The following is a 19,328-nucleotide window of genomic DNA, read 5'->3' as shown; positions in this document are numbered from 1 at the left end:
GATGTAGAATTTTCAGTATTTGTCCTCAGTGAAACCATTCCATAAAATCCTGCTTGGTATTAGAATAAACTATGTATTTTATAGTGGCTGCTTCACAGAAAAGATATCCCCCCCCCCCCCCCATCAAATACATAAACTTAATGAGCAAGCTTTTTAAAGAAAATATCATCTGCCATTCAGCTTACAGAATCTAAAGGACTTTGGTTGCTCTGTTTCACCTCAGTGCCCATGTGCTGCTGCTTCAGCAGCATTTGAAAATGAAAAGAAGCAATGTGCAAAAATGCCTGAAGGGACTTACCATCTTTTTCAAGACCAAAGTAAAGGCAGAGCTAGCAACATACAACTAGAAAATGTTTTTTTCCTGAGTCTATTCTTGTAGCTCAGAGTAACCACTTCTGTGAACTAAGCTGAAAAACCTAGACAATGCAGTCTGTACATGATGCCATTTCAAGGAAGCACTTTGATAAAAATTGCTTTTAGTTCTGTCAATGTCAGTAAAAAAATGCCAAAATGCCACAATACACATCACAGTTGTGCATGACTGTACTAACCAAAAGAACAGTAAGGGCCAAGCTGACTTTCAAGAGTTGCATTGCCCGTGTAAAAGGTGGAATTCATCCTTTGGGCTAGATGCCATTCTGTGTCATTGATGCAAACCTGGAGGTCAGCAGAAGCACCATGAATTTACAGTGGCATGACTGAAAACAGAATCTTTCCTCTAGCACTTAAGTTTTATGCAGCATAAAATATGTATGGATGCTTGACAACTTTTTCTTTCATTATATACAAAAGTGACTCTCTCTTCTCTCTAAACTAACACTGTCAAACCAAGAGGGACTGCCAGAAACCTGTCGCAGATAATAATCTATTTGCCCAGGTTCCTGAATAGCAGTGAAAAAGAAGATACTGAGTGTCAGTTTCCAGCACATAAATTAAAGTTCCATGCCTGTAATTAGGTCGCATTCTGCCCCCCCCAAATCATGTTTGATATTACAATGACTTTTAATTATTTTTCTGCAAGTAATTGTCTAGAGGTGTTGTGGGACACCTACCCAAGGATTAGTGATAAATAAGATTAAAAGTTTAAAATTGCAAAATTCCTTGCAAACTCAAATGAGTTTCAAGGACATTTGTACTAGAAAAAGTATTCCTGGTGTTACCCCAAGTGCAAATGCTTTAAATGCCCACTTTAGAAGTAAAGAAAATCTCCTTTTTTCCTTGCATTTGGAGAAGATGAAAAGGCAAAAAGATAGCACTAGCAGTTTTAATTTACATAGTTGATAGCTTCATCCCACAGTGGTTCTGCACAGTGTTATGTGGCCCACTGCTTGAAGATTCTGTGCCCTTTTCTTGAAACACTATTACATAGTACCTGTAAGCAACATAATGAACAAATGAAGGTTCAAGACCTTTGATTGCCCAGTCTGTCTCTAAACATGTTTTTTAAGTGTACAGAAAATAAATGTACAATGCTCTTGTTACAAATATTCTGATAAGTTAAAATTTTATATAAGCTGGGTTTGATCAAAAGGTAAAGACTGTAGAATATAGGGGTTTGAAGCTCGCAATGTAGTCATCGAAGCTTAGGAACATACAAAATGTGCTGCATACAGTCATAAGAAAATAAGTATTGTCTAAAATTAGTTAACCATAGAAACTTCGACCAATTTGTTAGTTTGTAGTGTTTTGTCCTAAGAAACTAAGAGAGGTCATTATGGACCTTAGTTCTGTTGCTTAGAAACCCCACTTTGATCAAGATTCCAGTTAGTGGAATTAAGTAAGATTAACCAATGAATGTTTTAGTATAAGAATATTAATAAGGTGGTGTGACTGAGGGCCAATCACTAGAAACGTTAAATTCAAGAATTAATATTGAATGTACTTTCATGTAAATCTAATACATGATGGCGAAAATCATACTGCGCAGAATCACATAAGAGAGGTCAACTATCGGACAAAGTGAGGAAGACTATGGAAGACCACCAGAGGGCTTCTGAAGACCACCAGAGACTTCACCACGCTTGCGTAAAAGGGACATTTACATATGTTAATGATTGATCGGACAGTTGATGATTATGTATGACATTTCCCAGAAATTTAGTGAATATGTATAACAGGTGTGTATTTAACCTGCATGATTAAACCAGACAGGTGCACACACTAGGTGGAGTGATCCCCTGTGTGCCCAGCACTGCAATAAAGAAGTGCCTGCTTCTTAACTTCTCATTGCTGTTAAGGAGTTTTATTCCGGATTTCGGCAACACTCTAAGTGGAGACTGGGTTTCCAGTATTTTTTCTACTCTCCCCCCCCCTCCCCCCGCCCTGTTTTTAATCCATAACAACAATTGTTTTCCTGTCCCAGCAAGATTTTACACCCACCAAAGTTCCTTTCTGAAACAATGAACGTTACCAACAAGTGGCAGCAGGCCACTTTTCCAAACCTGAGGACTTTCCCTTTGCTTCTACACCTACAAGCTGCCTTCTAGTCTGCACCCTCTCTGCTGTGTTTTTTTGTTTCTGAAACAACACAGGCTGTGTTTCTGCTGTCCTTGTAACCAGGACAAAGGAATGATCTATGTTTTCCTGGCCAGTTTGCCCAACACAGCTCATATATGCAGTGCTCATGGCTGGTCCCTACAGCAATCCATTTGTGTCCAGGTTACACAGCATATGGAAGGGTCTCTGGATCAGTATCTCTGGGGCTTCATCTTGTTGACCCACATGCCCACAGTGTGTAAGCCATGTGTGAGAGACTGAATTGTTACCTTGAGCTGTTTGTCTCAAAGATTGTTAGGTGTGAGAGACTGGACTGTCATCACAAGCCATTCATCTCAAGGAACTGTGAACTGTTTATCTCCAGCCCTTTGTCTCTGAGATGGCCTGTTTAAGCAGGACACTCCTCTGTCCATAAGGGCAATTTCTAGGCCACTGAGGCATCCAGGGAGGAAACAGGCTGGAGCCGACAAAGCATGCAGGAATGTGGAGACTACCATTCTCATGGAAACTGTAGTCTTTGAGATAAGATACTGGTTTCTAGCATTGATCCCTCGAAGGTCGAAGGTCCTGTGGTAGACAAAACCTGTAGCGTGTGAACAGTTCATGAACAATATGTATGTGCATGCATCATTGAAATATGTCCTATAAAAAAAACGTGGAGATGAGCTGTGGTGTGCACCCACCACTGAAGAATTGAAGACTAAGGACCAACGGGACACCGCTGGATCCATGGTGGTGACTATCCTTGCAACTCTATCCTGACTGCTTGCTTAATTTCTGCCTTTTCTTCTGTTCTATCCTATCACTACTATTTTCTACTTTTGATAATAAAAACTCTTTTGGGTGTACGGCATTTGACCTCATTTGTGTCTTAATCTCGCTCTTGGGATCATATCGAAACCTTTCCCGAAATTGGATCGGGACATTAAATTGGCATCACAGACAGGATCCCTTGAGACGAGAGTGCCATACTGTTTCCCAAATACGTGAGACCTCTCAGGAATGTAAAGGGTGCAGGTTTGTGTTGTGTGTGTTTGAAACTTTATGTGCTGCCTTCCTGAGATGACTGCTTCCCTGCTTTGTATAAGATGAGTGATAGTAAAATTGCCCCTTTGGGGAAAGAAGTTTTGTTTCATTTTTAAAAAAAACATACAGTGCGACCCTCTGTGTCTGGGGTAGACTGGGCTCAGGGAAATTGGCATAATCTGCAGAGTGTTGTTGATCGGATGGTCGCTTTACAGGAAGACGCTAGAGTGTGGTCAGGGAAAGGAAAAGCCATTGTCTGTGCCGTTCTCGGTGCTAGTCTGGCCATAGCAGTGGAGGATAGGGATTGCTACCTCACTGCAGAATCTCAAATTATTGAATCCATCCAAAACCTTGTTCAGTCCCTTCTGGGACAAGTGGCGGGATTAAAAGCACAACTTGAAGCAGAAAAGAACCAAGTGAAACATGTGCAAATTGCTTTTAAGGAGCAGCTCCTTGCCCACACTGTCCATGAGGAAATTCCTCCAGGATCAGAAATTGGCTACCCATTTAAGGACCTGCAGGCAGCAAAAGAGAAAGTGGAGAAGTTGGAGCTGCCTTCATTGCAACCCTTAGTCAAAATTATATTTTGAATATATTTATGATGATAAGCAGGACCAGTTCCCCCAAGTTACAACTAAGGAGGCCCCCTATACTGTCACTGAGTTGGTGAAACTAAAAAAGGAATTTGGCCAAACCTCTAAGGACTCAGAAACGGAGTATGTGTGGAGAGTATCATTGCCGGGGGGGGGGACACACCAGATTCTGTTAAGCGAAAAGGAGGTGGAAGGGTATTGGGGACCGGGAGTGTTTTTAACTACTGGGAATCACAGTGCCCCCTGGTCTTTAACCCAATGGGCAGCCTATTGGGCAGGAGGTTTGAACCCCTTGGAGAGGGGGATCCCCCTGTGATTACAGGGACTGTTGATCAATTAGTGGAGAGTGTGCAAAAGGCAGCTTGTCTGCAGATGATGTATGATGGAAAATTGGAGCCTAGACAGGAGTCCCCAATGATGATGTCAGTGGATCCTGAGTGAATGACTCCCCTTATACAGGGACTCCCTGATTCTCTGAAACTGATTGGTATACAATTACAAGGAAAGATACAGGCAACACCCCAGGGCAAGAGTGTTGCGGCTGCTTTAGGAGGATTCACACCTAATTGGCACCACCAACCCCCAGATAAGAAAATGTGGACTTGGGGAGAAGTGGCCCAAGAAATTAATTAATTACTTTTGCAAGTATGGTACTGTTAACCCTCCAGCCACCAAAATGGACTCCAGGGGCTTGAAGCGGTCTGAAGTAAAAATAGTTCCATGCCCTGGGAGTGATAAGAGAACACCCCTTGCTAAATCACTGGAGGGGAGAGATATCCCAAACAAACATAATATACCGTGGGTGCAGGGACACCAGAAGGGGATCCCGCGTGACTTAATGGACAGGATGCCAACAGACAAATTGGAAAAATTGCTAACAGGGTGGCCTGATAAATCAGCAAATAGAAAAGTGAATTTTGAGAATACTACTCCCAGCACACCCTCCCTGATTGATTTATCAGAACCAAATGCCACCCAAAAGATGGCGGGAAACTAGATCCTTCACCTTTCAGTGGTGAGCTGAGGGGGGTGGGGGGGCAAAGGTTGGATGTATGTCAGACAGCTCACTGAAAATGGCTGGGGTGATTTACTAATTACAGGCATTGTGGGGTCAAGACAATTCCCGGTCACCATTTTGGTAGATACCAGAGCTCAAATTTCAACTATTAAAACCAAAGATGCTGCTAACTGCAGAATTACACCCTCCAAACAGCGGCTTTTAGTGGCAGATGCATTCAGCATTGTTCAGCCACAGGCATTAGCAGTGGTCAGCCTCCGTTTGCCAGGAGAAGATAGTGCCACAACAGTGACAGTGGTTGTGGGGGAGTTTCCACTTAACCTTTTAGGACTCAATGTTTTAAAGGGAAAGACCTGGACTGATAATAAAGGGAGACAGTGGTCATTTGGCTTTCTCACAATAGATATTCGGCTGTTAGAAGCCGCGCTACTTCCCCCTTCAAAGCTTACAAATGTTAAACCCTACCTGATACCCCTGGGGGCCAGAGAGGGAACAGCACCTGTGTTAGAGGACTTAAAGGGACAGGGTATCGTGATTCCAACCCATTCTCCTTTTAACTCCCTAGTGTGGCCAGTACAAAAACCTAATGGCAAGTGGAGACTGACTATAGATTATCGCAGACTTAATGCAAATACCGGTCCATTGACAGCTGTGGTACTGAATATTGCTAAGCTTATAGCTACAATCCAGGAATGAGCCCACCCAATTATGGCAACAGTGGATGTTGAAGATATGTTTTTTATGGTCCCCCTGCAAACAGAGGATCAAGACCACTTTGCATCTACTTAGGAGGGTCAGCAATTTACTTTTACCCAACTCCCACAAGGGTATAAGCATTCCCCCACTCTAGCTCATGACATGCTAGCACAGGAGCTACAAGTAATTCAGACAGAGGAGGGGGTCAGTGTTTATCAGTACATTGATGACATTCTTGTGGGTGGGGATGAAACAGAAAAGGTTCAGAAAACTCAGGATAATATAATTTCTCACTTGGAAAGCTTGGAGACGAAAATTCCACCAGAGAAAATACAAACACCCTCAAGCAAAGTAAAGTTTTTAGGAATTTGGTGGAAGGGAGGAATGACATGTATCCCCCCCGACATTCTTTCCTTGTTGGATCAGATTAAAATGCCAGAGTCAAAAAAGGGTTTGCAGCACATACTAGAACTACTTGTGTTTTGGAGGAAACATATCCCTGATTTTTAAATTATTGCAAGACCCCTGTATGACTTGTTGCGAAAAGGGGCTCAGTGAGAATGGACTAGGCCCCATGAAGAGGCATTGCAGTTGCTAGTTTTTGAAGCGACTGCCCATCAAGCTCTCAGTCCTATTCACCCCACAGACCCTGTCTATATTGAATGGGGATTTGCCAAGAGCAGGCTATCAATACATTTATGGCAAAAGGGCCCTGAAGGACCCACTCGACCTATTGGGTTCTATTCTTGCAGTTTTAAGGATGCGGAAAAAAGATATACTGCTTGGGAAAAGGGTTTGTTTGTAGTCAGTTTAGCCCTGAGAGAGGCTGAACGGAGTATTTGACAACAGCCAGTAGTGCTTAGAGGCCCGTTTAAAGTAACCACGCCAGTTTTAGCAGGAACTCCACCCCCTGAGGGTGTGGCCCAGAGAGCCTCTGTGCGGAACGGTATCCGCCAGTCTTAGTTGAACTCCCCATGGTGGGAGCCATACCTCTGGTACTGGAAACCCCAATGAATAAATATGCTTAGAAAGCAAAAGATGCTCATGGAAAAGAACATAAAATCAATACCAGGTGGATTATTCCATTCTTCTAAAAACAATTTTCTTCTGCTTCCTTAGAATGAACCCAGTCTGTTTTTCTTTTCTCTTTCAGGTGAAGACTCTGGAGCCTGCCTGAAGGAATACATGAAGCTGTTGATTGTTTGTGTAGTTTTGTCAGTGATTGCTTTGTTAATATTTATAGGATGTTTGGCATACTACCGCAGACATTGTTTTGGTTGACCATTGTCACCACCTTTAATATTTGGGGAAACTCCTGTGCCCCCCTCTTTGGCTAGGGGTGACAAAATGAATTTATGGCTCTAGGCCAGCCAGTGGCCAACACTTTTAATCTGACTAATTGTTGGGTATGTGGTGGGTGGGCCCTTAGGTTTGGAAAGCTGGCCATGGACTGCTGTCCCTATTTCCCCAAAATGGTTAGTGAGTAATTACAGTGAGGTCAAAAATTATTCTTGGGGTGAAGACACAGAGCCCTGGACAGTACGCTACCCAGTCCAAGGCAAATATGTCTGAACTGAACACAGAAAGATGGTATTCCCATTGGAAATAGCAAGTGCAACTGGACCTATAGTTATGACAACTATTGCCTCACTGACGGTCATAGACCAATTGATTGCTCGAACCATAGGGCAGCCATGTCACTGTCAGAAGGGGACGACCAGGCATATTGTCACCTCTTGAGTTCCAGTTCTCCAAATTTTGTACCTTGCTGGCCCGGATGGGCTTGGGTGAATCAAACAGGACACAGGAAACAGTTTTCCCATTTTTGGTCTTCCACTAATAGTCTAATAACCATCTTAATGTTACCTGCTTTTAGCACAGTGGTTCTGGTGCCTGGAAATACAGACTCACTGATAAAACGTACTCTCGTCTCCCTGATGGGACTCAAATTTGGTGGTCAAGTGATAATAAAGACCACTGTCAGGGACATTTAAGCATAGGTCCAGATGGACTTCCTATCTGTTGGGGCACCACAGAAGAAGTGGGAAAAACCGTGGACAGGTTGTTGATGAACGGTCCGTCAGATCATTCTCTAGGAGTAGGTAATTCAACATATTTCCAATCACCACAGACACCTACCAGTTTGTTTGAAAATGGTGCACGAGCCTTAAAGGGTCACTATTGGGTGTGTGGCCAATGTGCCTACAAACTGCTACCAGCAAATTGGACTGGAGTGTGTTATGTGGGGGTAATTCACCCCTTGTTTTTTCTGCTCCCGGACAATGAAGGTGATGGACTGGGTGTTAAGGTATATGATGATCTCAATCGATATCAACGGTCCATTGATACTTGTATAGCAGGTGGGAGTGGTCAAACCTGGGGCAAAGATGAGTGGACACCTCAACGTATTGTACAACATTATGTACCTGCCACCTGGAACCCCAACAAGGGGGTTAGTGGTGCTCAAGAACCTATCTATAATCTAAATCGCATCATCTGGTTACAAGCTGTCCTAGAGATCATTACTAATGAGACAGCCTGTGCCCTTGATCTATTGGTGGATCAAGCCACACAAATGCGAACAGCAATATTACAACATCATATAGTTCTCAATTACCTGCTAGCCAAAGGAGGAGGTGTTTGTGGTAAACTAAATGATTCTAACTGTTGTTTAAAAATTGATGACAGCGGGAAAATTGTTAAACAAATTATTGTGGGAACATGAAGGCTGGCCCATGTTCCTGTCCAGACATGGAAAGGCTGGGACGTTGATATGTTTTCCTGGCTCCCTGGTGGTCCATGGGTTAAGCGAATCCTATTTTACTTGTTGTGTGGTTTTGCCATGTTGTTGCTCTTACCATGTATCATTCCATGTTTTATACAATTGATTCAACATGTTGTAACTAATATGCAATTTGCAACTACTGTTTCACCTGATGGTGTTAAACAAATTCATGCTGTGTGTCAAACCGCACCGTCAGTATTGTATGAAATGCTGTCTTCTGGCTTTTCTATATAGCTATCTCAAAACTACCATGGGTCCCGAAGCAATCTTTGAGCCATGGGAAGATGTGAGAGACTGAATTGTTACCTTGAGCCGTGGAGACAAGCTGTGGTGTGCTCCCACCACCGAAGAATTGAAGACTGAGAACCAACTTTTTGTATTTTGATACTTTTGATAATAAAAACTCTTTTGGGTATATGGCATTTGCCCTCATTTGTGTCTTAATCTCGCTCTTGGGATCATATCGAAACCTTCCCTGACATTGGATTGGGACACCATGTGCAACACTAACCTGTTTCATGCCTGACATATGATTATTGTTAAATGACCATGGCTACAGCAACCTTGTCATAACAGTTTGGCTCTCCTCCTGACCCCACGTGTCCTTCTTTGGGTCTGAGACATGTTGGTAATGTTAGGATTTTAAAAACAGGTATCTCTTCATAAAGTGATGAACAATAAGGTTACCTCATACCCTGTGATGTTTGCACTTTTTAATCAATGACATCCAGAATATGTTGTGTGTACAGAAGGAGGCGGTGGGGCAGTGGGGAGCATGAGAGTCTGTAAGGGGCAGACCCTTGCAGAAAAGTGTTGGAGGACAAGCCAGGCTGACAGAGTAAGAGCTGATGTTTTGTCCATACTGTTTATTGTAATAGACTCTGGGCCAGACTAACTACTGAACTATTCCTGGATCTCGGTGCTGATGGTTGTGGAAACTATTGATCCCACTGAAAGATGATATCCTAGGAGTGATACAGCCTGTTTCCAGAGGGGACAGTCAGAGCAGCAGGACCTTGAGATGAAACAAGGAGTGATCTGAGAGTGTAGATTCACCTGCTGTCTGCCCTGGGTCTCCCAAACCCATTCAGATGCTTTTACTATTTTACCAAATGTCGATGTTCTGCAAACTTCCTGCATGTCATATTTGACAAATTAGCTGAGTATATTGTCTGACTGATATATGGCTCTATGCACAATGGTACATATACATATGTACAGTGGCTATAAATTATATATTGAATAAAAAGTGAGTGCATTCTTTTTACCTTCTGCTACTCCACTTACTCATAGCCATTTACAAAATATCGTAACTGCCAGACTAAATAGGCAGTAGAAGTATATGTTTAAGTTATTATAGCTGATTAACCATATGCTGGGTTATCATGAGATGTGCTTAGCCAACTATTTCTCTCTGAAATAGAAATGAAGTAAAAAACAGACTTCACATAGAATTCCTGCATTTTCTCACTGGTTTCCAGTAAAAATTAAATCCACAGCTAACATAGCACAAAGTCCAATCACATTTTTCAAGTAATACTAATATCTACAGAAAAGTTTACAGGAACCATCTCATCCTGTCATTAACAGAAAAATGCACTTTTACAAAATTAGGAAGTTTAAGCCAATGATGCTGAATGGTATTCATGCCTGTGCTGAAGAAATTGGGTGACATTATTGTGAGGTTACCATCACGTTACCATCTATGACAAACTGTGTTCAGCATAGGAGTGTGCATCCTGGAAACAGGCTTTCTCAAAGAACCACCTTTATATGGAAGAGAAGGCAGAGATGGCAAACTAGTAAGCTGGGGAAAGAATATTTCTGATATCCAGTCTTTCAGATATTAGAAAACATTCCCTTCATCTCCCTTTATATTATATGAATACTCAATGGTGTCCTGGGGCTACTGCTGTCAGGATGTGCATAAACCCAACAAATATAACTACAGCTCCTGTCCCTATTGTATCCTTTTGTTTATTTCTTTATTACTAATCTAAAAGGAAAATAATAATGGAAAAAACCACATTCACCTCAATCAGCACATGTAATTCCTGAAAGAATTTAAAACACAAACAAAAGTATATTTTGCCATGTCCTTTCCGGCACTACTTCGATCTTACTGATCCAAGAGGTAATGCTGGTTTTAACTAAGCATCCTCAGCTTGCTAAACCAATCTTCAGAGATATGTCTTTTCATGCTATTTTGTACTCAACAAAAATATGCAGACAGAGGACCCACTTAAGTAAAAACCTATGTTTGTCAGGTAACCACAAAATATTGGGCACCTCTGTAGCATTCAGTGCTAAGGGGCTTATCTTTCATCCATCAAAGTCGAAAGCAAAATTTTCACTGAACTTGACTAGAACCAGACTGGCAATAACTGATGTGGATGGAGTAAGCAAAGGCAACATGGAAAACAACTAAAATTAATTCCACTACCTGTCAAACTTACTGAATTAAAAAAGAATTAAAAGGATAAATTTCCAACTAGTTCTGTCCAGCTCTACTCACATAATTTACATTCCTTCTAGCAGAAAGTTAAAATTACTATTAAACTATTGCACCTTTTTCCTGAATGAAATTCAGTGCAACACAGTGACTGCTTAAATAGTAGTTGTAAAAAGCCTTATTTCATCCTTCAGTGCTAAAATAGAGAATGACATGCAAAGGTCCCTTCTAACTCTGTTCTGCAGCCCAGAGGAAATGAGGCCAAACCAAGTAAACTGAATTCAGTCTCCTGTATAAATTTAGGAAGTCTGTCAAGGACAACAGCTTGCTTCTTGATTCTCAGGTTCCTCTATGCTTGCAAGGTACCAGTGCAACCAACAAAGTGTTACGTTACTCTCAGTGAAGTATCTGAAAATGGTACCATCTATGTTTTAGAATGCATAGCTTGTGCTTGGTAGGCAACTCTCCAGTGAAAATCAGTGACTGATGAAGCAGAATTCACAAAAACTTGAGCTAAACTCATAAGTTTTCTTAGAAGAAAAACTGCAATCAAGAACTCCATTTCTTGCTCTGACTGCTTCGAGCATCTACTGTACTAAGATGCAAAACCAGACTACAAAAAAAAAACACATAGAAGAAAGAATATTAACTACTACAAGCGTGTCTGTTTCTCAGTTCCATGGAATTCAGACCCACAAATACCTATTCATGTAGTTACATTCGCTGGTTAAAGTCATAAGCCAAAAATAAACATACAGAGACAAACAGGGAGACAAAACTGGCTATCTGGGAAGAAAATAATTCTCTAATAGTCAGACTCTTCTGATATTAAGTCATCATGCTGTCTTTTGTGGACAGAATTTGTGTCTCTCATCTCAATCATGCTGACAAGTGCCTCACAGGTATCTGCCTTCACTTACTAACATTCAGTGTATAACCTAGTATCAGTAATATGGAAAAGACCTGGTGGGAAATGTTATCTTCCCACCAGAAGTGAACTTTTGCTCTGTGTATACATATCCCCTATTTAAACCTTCATTTAGCAACAGAGGCAAAAATACTTCTCAATGCCCATGTAAAACGCCCCTGGGAATTGTCACTGGAAGAGTACCACTTTAGATCTGTCAGACAGACATTTTATTACCTGAAGGATGTTATCTTAACCCAAGATTTAAAATATAAATGAACTGCAATTCAGATGACTTGAGATCTAGCAGAAAGACAGAAGGGTGGAAAGCTTCCCAGAGAGATTCCATGGGGAGAAGACTGATTTAATATGGAAAATATATCAAAAAGATATTAATATCTCAAGTTTTAGTAAGTTTATGGTTGACAGGATGAACTGAAGACAGCCTTGAGCAGCAGCTGATATACAGAACAATATGTTAACTAGGAGAGTTGGAAGAGGTAAAAAGGAGCTCCAAGCAGATGAATTCAATTTAATGGCAGAAGATTTTGGACACTCTGAAAACTTCTCTGTTAAGCTACTATGGGCTAAAGGAGATGATGTCCTTTTTCAGTGACTTACCATTTGTACTGTGGGGTAAAATCCAAGGGATCTTCATAGAGCTTCTAGCATTTAAGTTGAACAGAGAATGTTTGGCTATGAAAGGACAGAGCTGTCTATGAAAAGACAACAAGTGAGAAAGTAAACAGAGGATTAATCAAGAGATTATTTTAGAATCTGCCACTGTGAAAACTTCGCCTTTTCTCAAGAGGTCTTTTTTATATTGAAACAGATTTGGGGTTTGCTGTTAAAAATATTGGACAGCCATTAGATGATTCCTCGGGAGTGTTATTTTGAATGTTACTACTGTTTCTTTGAGCAAAGCAACAGTCTTCATGTTTGTTAATGGTTTACTAATTTTTCCCTGTGTTGAAAGCTTCAGAAAACTTTGGTTTCATTAGGAAGGAATTTGGGGTAAGTTGCCGAAGCAGGTAGATATAACTAAGTGGAAGAAAAGGAGGCAACTGGGACATGGCTGTAGCTCAACCCTGCACTGAACAGCATTTGCACATGGCTTTGGGAAAAGTTTTGTAACAGTTTTTCTGGCAAAGAGAGATGTGGGAGTATGACATTTTCCAGTTGCTGATTTCTTCTGTGCTCAAGAAAGAAGACATTAGCTTGTTAAAGCTTATTAAAAAATACAACTTCATCAACAATTTATTCTCATAATTGCAAGATCACAAATTTTGAGCAGGTTCTTAGGGTAAACAGGTAGCATATACTAAAATTAAATTACTTTTAAAACTGTAGTAGAATATCAGAATCCTTTGGTATGCCAAACTGCATTGGAAATCTGCTTTTAAAAAGTTCTTAAAGAAAGCAAGAACATTGCTTCCATCAATCCCTTGGGTAAACCCAGCAATTTTCAGGAAGTTTGCCTGAATCCCATGATGTCAAAAGCAGAATTTAGTCCAAAACTATATGGAGCAGTAAAGATAAATCTCTTGACTTTTCTGAGATTCTCTCCTTTTATTAATCCCTATGCTAGGACATACACATTGTGAAGATATTAATCACAGTTTACTATGCAGAGAAAAAGTCAATAGGATGTTTAACTCTTGATTTATACACAAGCTTTAAGTATTTCACCTGTGTAATTCTGCACAGTCAGTAGCTTATTTCTTCTAATTAAATCTTTATTTCAGCTCTCAGTGGGCCTGATTTTCCTCTTACTAAAAGCGTATTAATATAACTCTCATCAATCAAATGGTGGTAGTTTCTAAATAAGATTAAGGTAAGAAAAAGCAAAATCAAGGCCATTGACTTTTACAACAGTTTTGCCAGTCTGTTCACAGCTAAACAGTGCTTACTGGACACTTAACAGAATGCTGGGCAGGGAAGGGGAGGAATTTTTTATTGTTTAGAGACCTGTTTTGAAGGAACAACTGGCAAAACAATGAAAAAAAGGAAAAAATCTGCTCAGTAAGCAAAATCAGGCAGTTAAATATAACCACAAAGACTAATCATCTTTGCCCGTTTCAAATGTACTACAAACTTAAAGCTAAACTGCATATTAAGGTAAAATATTCTGTTACACTCAAAATTGTGTTATAGGCAAAAGAGTGTACACCTTATTGATGCAGTAAAAAATTTATTACTGTTTTTTACTAGCTCTTTATTGCCTCTACCATTCACCACGCTGAAGTCCAAGACAGGTCAGGGACTAGTTGTTTGGCCACTGTTAAACAAGCTACAGCCAGGTCAAGTAAAACCTGAGATTCTGCTTTTGCAGGTCAGCACAAAAGTCTGTTGCTTTTTACTAGTAACACAAAAATTATACGTACTGGACTACAATATATGTAATCATCCCTGATTCTTTTCAGCACATATAAAATAAATATGAAATTTTCATAATACAGATACACTTAAATGCTTTAATCAGATGTATAGAGATGAGGCAGAGGTTTGAAAGTGACTGAAGGCATAAAAGGAGCAGCGAGAAAAATGTTATCTGACATCATTAAAGAAGAAAATAAAATACATTTTTGCAAGACAAGAAGTGATCTACAGACAGTTATCTAGGAACTGCTAATGCTAACATCAACCACCTGTGATTTTTAGAAGTAACAACAATAGAATAGAAGAGGAAATTAAGGCATGGTAGACAGTAGGAATGTCTCATACTTAAGCTGAAGATAATTTTGAACTCCAAACAATGAGTGAAGAAGCTTCAGATGTACAAAACCATTTTAATAATAAAATAAGTATTTTTTTTATTTTAAATATTCCAAGAATAAAGTACTGGGATGACTTATCACTCCAATAAAGATGAAGAAGATTGATTAAGAAACTGAGAGAAATTCATGAAGAATTGAATATAGTGAAATCTCCAGTGGGCAGGACATGTAGTTAAATACAAGAACTGTTAACTGTCTTTTGGAAGACCAAAGGATAACTTTAAATAAGACCTAAAAGCTCTCGCTGTGATCTACTAACACTGTGATAAAATTATCCCTGACAAGACCAGAACCGACAACTGGTGAGAGCAGGGAAGGATCTCTGGGAGACAAAGAAAACTGCTAAGAACACGTTGCCTGATGGTAACTCTCAACTTCTGTGATTTTAAATGCAAAGTGATCTCTGCTTCATGATTCCCATGAATTGCCTGCTATTGATCCAAATGTTTTCCCACAGCATGCTATGTAAACCTCTCATAGTCACTGTATTTACACAGAAGTTAAACTTTTTGCATTCATGCTTTCTATTTGACCACCATAGCTTATTGTATTCCTTCATTCACCATATAAAATAGAAAAAGTACAATCACTTGATGTAAAAAAATAAAGTATAAACCTATTTCTGATTTCTCAGATTAGTAGTAGCTCTCACTCTTCTTAACAGTCATTTGATTCTGCTTGCTGATTATTTGATGCTGTTGCCTCTAAACCTTACAGCTGTCTACAAACCTTTTTACAAAGTCCTGTAAACTATTCACCTTAGTGACTCTATAGGTAAGTAGTAAACACAGGTACGTGTACTATATGGGACTAGAAGTGCAGCTCTTCAACTCTACCTGCTATGCATTATTTCATTTTTATTTTTGTAAAGTGTCATCAAAATATTTAAAACTGCATCTGCCTTTCTCTCCTTAAACAAAAAGCTCAAATGAATCAGGTATGGAAGTTCCGTCAAGTTGACAAGAAAATCTTTCACATACTGTCTGATCCCTCCCAGGCATCACAAAGCAGTTCATAAAGTAGTTCAATAAGGACTTTTTGAGTTCACTAAGGCTTTTGCAGCACCCATCTACCAGTGAGAAAGATGGGAATTTATATTTGATATGATGGAAGGCTAGACTCTCCTGTTTATCTGAACTCCACTCATGCTAAGTTAGAGCTCCCTGATTCAGTGCATGCAGCTTTAAGGTGTTTAAGGAACATTATGACACTGAAAAACAGACAAACCAGAACTCTGTTCCACACCAGTATCTTTAGTGCAGAGATGTACAGGAACAAACTCTGCCACCTGCACATCAGCATATGGTTCTCTCATGTAATTCCTGCCAGTCAGTTCAACGACTCTTTCTACAGCCAGAGTTAGACTATGCCCCAGAATGAACTGCTGATGTACCCATGTTAACATGGAAAGCTGACATTAAAAGCTGCTAATGAAAGTAAGTTAGTAATTTATGAGAGTTGTACAGAATAAGGACTAAGAGATTTTAGCTTCTTCCAAGGAAAATATGCTATTACAGGTGACAGGCATAAGTACAGCAAAGCTATGAAATACAAAACACCTGCATCTAGGCTGTGCTTTTAGTTAGCCTAAGTCTTTGTGATAACCAGGGTGCGTAGCTCCCAGCAGACAGAAGTCTAATTGTTCATACCCTACCCATGCATTTACATAGAAGGCTGCACACTCTACACAAAATTCTGCTTTGCCAGCTGTTAAAAATAATCAGTGAAAAAGTATACATCTTATATCCATAGGACCACAACAGTCAGAAATCTTTGTGCCAAAGGCAGACCACTGACTTCTACCTAAGCCCAGCACACTACATGCTGACATCTGTTAATTCCCTGCACAAGAAGGGAACAAGAAGGCCACTGTGATATTTGCTGTGCAACAGCAGCATTCCTTCTGCAGCCTTCCCTAACAGATGCCATATTTTGCTTTCTTATGTTCATACACACAATTAATTTCACAGACACTGAAATGCTTGTTGCAACAAAAGTAGCAACAAAGTATTAAAATAAATCAAAGCTTTCCCAGGATAGCTATGCAAATATAAAAAGTCCATACAATGAAAATCAAACAATAAATGTATTTTTGTTATGGTACAAATTGTAATAAAAAAGGAAACTACTAACTCTTTAAAATAGTCAAACTGTAGTAGGTAGCTATTGGATTGTATGGAGGTCAAAACCAGCATCATGACTACAAAAATTAATGACTGTATGTGATTCTCTGCTATTATGTAAACTGATCATACAGACTAAAAAGATTTCACTCTGATGAATATTCAGTTCAGAATATTTCATAATAAAGTCAGAATATGAATACTTTGGTTTTACATAGCAGTCGCTGGGGAATTTTTGTTGTGGGTGGAGGTCTGGAGAAAGCAGAAAAGCAAATTAGAAGTTTTCACATGTGTTTACTTAGCAGAATGTAAATGTAATGTAATCTGAAAATGGTTTTGTGTCAAAATATACAGTGAGCAAAATTAGTGGCAAATTGGTAAAATTTTGATTTCTCATAATATTTGGCTAATCAGCACTGAAATCTTCCTTGGACAAAAAAGGCACAGGGAAGATCATGAAGAAGTATCATAGGTAGCCACTTGTCCCTGTAAACTGGGATTTGTAGTAGGCAGAGCTGAGGAAGAAAGAATGAGGGTAATAATTCCATGTCTTTCCTAATTATGATGCACTAGCAACTTAACAAAACATTCTTGTTCAAGACACTACTGTATTATCAAAACATTACTTAATTCTTTCATGAGCGTGTTTATATAACAAAAGCAATAAAATGCTAACTTGGAAACTATGATATTGGTTTTCTGTACTAAAAAAAATTGTAATGATGGAAGGAGATATGATGTATTTTTAACAAAAACATTTTCATTTTACAAAACAGGTAAATGTTGATATTTAGTTGTTATTATTCATATTTTATTCAGTTCTATCTTTAAAATTATTTCATTCCATACTCAACTCTATTTCATTACTGGGGTGAAAAGAGACAACTAGCAAAAATGTCCACTTGCCAAATGAAATGTTACTTAATGTATGTTTCCTCATTAAAAAAGGCATTTTCTTCTTTTTCCTACATTTCCTCAAGTCCCTGTTTATATGACTACGTAGACAATATATTTTCAAATAGAAATCAAGTAGAAGAGTAGACGTAAAACTCACTGTCATTCATTCAGAGCTATAGCAGTGTATCAAACCTGTTGATGAAAACTGAGGAGACCATGAAATTAAGAAAAAATAGTAACCACAGATGATTTCAGACAAAAAGGTTAAGAAACTAGGTTGCCATATATGCTACTTCAAATAATCACTGGGGGGGGGGGGGGCTAGATCTATTTGCAAGCCATACTGTATTTTCCAACCCACAATGTGGTCATGACTTTGCTAAGAAAAAGCATTAATTGACATGATATAGCTGACACTGTACTGGCTACAGCTGATCCAGAAATGCCCATAAAGAATCTAGACAAAGTATAATTTATTGAAATGGAAGTATCAAGTAATTTTAAAAGGTTGATCAACTGACACCAACACATACCCTTTCCTCCAGAAACAAACCTAATCCTGTACATTTTACCCAGTATTTTCCAAAACCTCCTTAGTTAGGCACTGAAAGCTCTGGTACTTCTTCAGCATTACTTTACAGCATACTTAGAGAATGCCACAATATTCTTCATTCCAGCCTTGTGGTTAAAACAAATGGAATTTTTCTTTTTTATGAGAGCTTCCTAATTATTAGGAAGTAATAGGAGCAGCCTAATTATTAGGCTACTCTCAACAAGGCAGTACCCTCCCCTTTTGAAAACATGTATTTTTGCAAAGAAGACTGCAAGGCAGATGGAAGAAAGAAAAAAAGAAGCAATGCTGCCTCATAGATAAGGGGTGACATGTTTTCTGGGTTTCATGACAGAATAAGAATATTTGTGTCTTCTTTTTTAATCTAACAACTATTTCAATATTTTTCTACCTCTTACTCAGTGAAACATAGAATAATGGAGTTGCAATTTAAATTTTAGATTTTATTAAACAATTGTTCTAATTTTTAGGTCCACGATGCTTTTAAACAACACCAACAAAAATGACACCAATTAAATAAACCCCACTTACCTGATGAGATGTCTATTCGGTTCTTCTTCACTTGGGTGACATTGATATGGACGCTGACTTTGCCTTCATTTATGTCAATCTCAACATTCCCCAGGTCATCTGCAAAGTTGCTGAAGACAAGAAGTCCATTGGGGTTCCAGGTTCGGAAAAGGAAACTGACTGAAAACAGATCCTGGCTTGGACGACCAGGAACCTCAAGGTAACTGGTGGCATTGAAAAAGACAGGCACTGTATGTGGCTCCACACAAGAAAAACTTAAATTTCCCTAAGTAAAACACAAAAAAAGGCAAAAGAATAAGCAAAATGGTAAGAATCCACTAAATTTATAGCTACCTCTAGAAAAGTATTTTAGGTTTAATTCAAGCTAGAGACTACTGTGATCAATGCAAGCTGCATGTAAAAATGTGCTATTAACATTATCGTTACTATTATAATGTTGTTGCTGATGTTTCTGTT

At 39.3% G+C, this 19,328-nt stretch overlaps 1 protein-coding gene and 1 pseudogene across 1 annotated transcript in view; one reads left to right on the top strand and one right to left on the bottom strand.

Annotated features, from left to right (window-relative positions):
- CNTNAP2 (contactin associated protein 2) overlaps positions 1-19,328 on the bottom strand; it is a 1,269,587-nt gene that overhangs the window by 647,452 nt on the left and 602,807 nt on the right. Inside the window, exon 8 of the mRNA XM_075054733.1 lies at positions 18,873-19,137. Coding sequence (XP_074910834.1) covers positions 18,873-19,137 — 265 coding nt within the window. The remainder of the gene's footprint in view (positions 1-18,872; positions 19,138-19,328) is intronic.
- On the top strand, positions 3,585-5,112 carry LOC142028568 (uncharacterized; annotated as a pseudogene).

Source organism: Buteo buteo, chromosome 2 (assembly GCF_964188355.1).
Source record: "Buteo buteo chromosome 2, bButBut1.hap1.1, whole genome shotgun sequence".
Taxonomy (NCBI): domain Eukaryota; kingdom Metazoa; phylum Chordata; class Aves; order Accipitriformes; family Accipitridae; genus Buteo; species Buteo buteo.
Note: the sequence above shows the minus strand (reverse complement) of the source record. Positions and strands in the feature narration are given on the sequence as shown.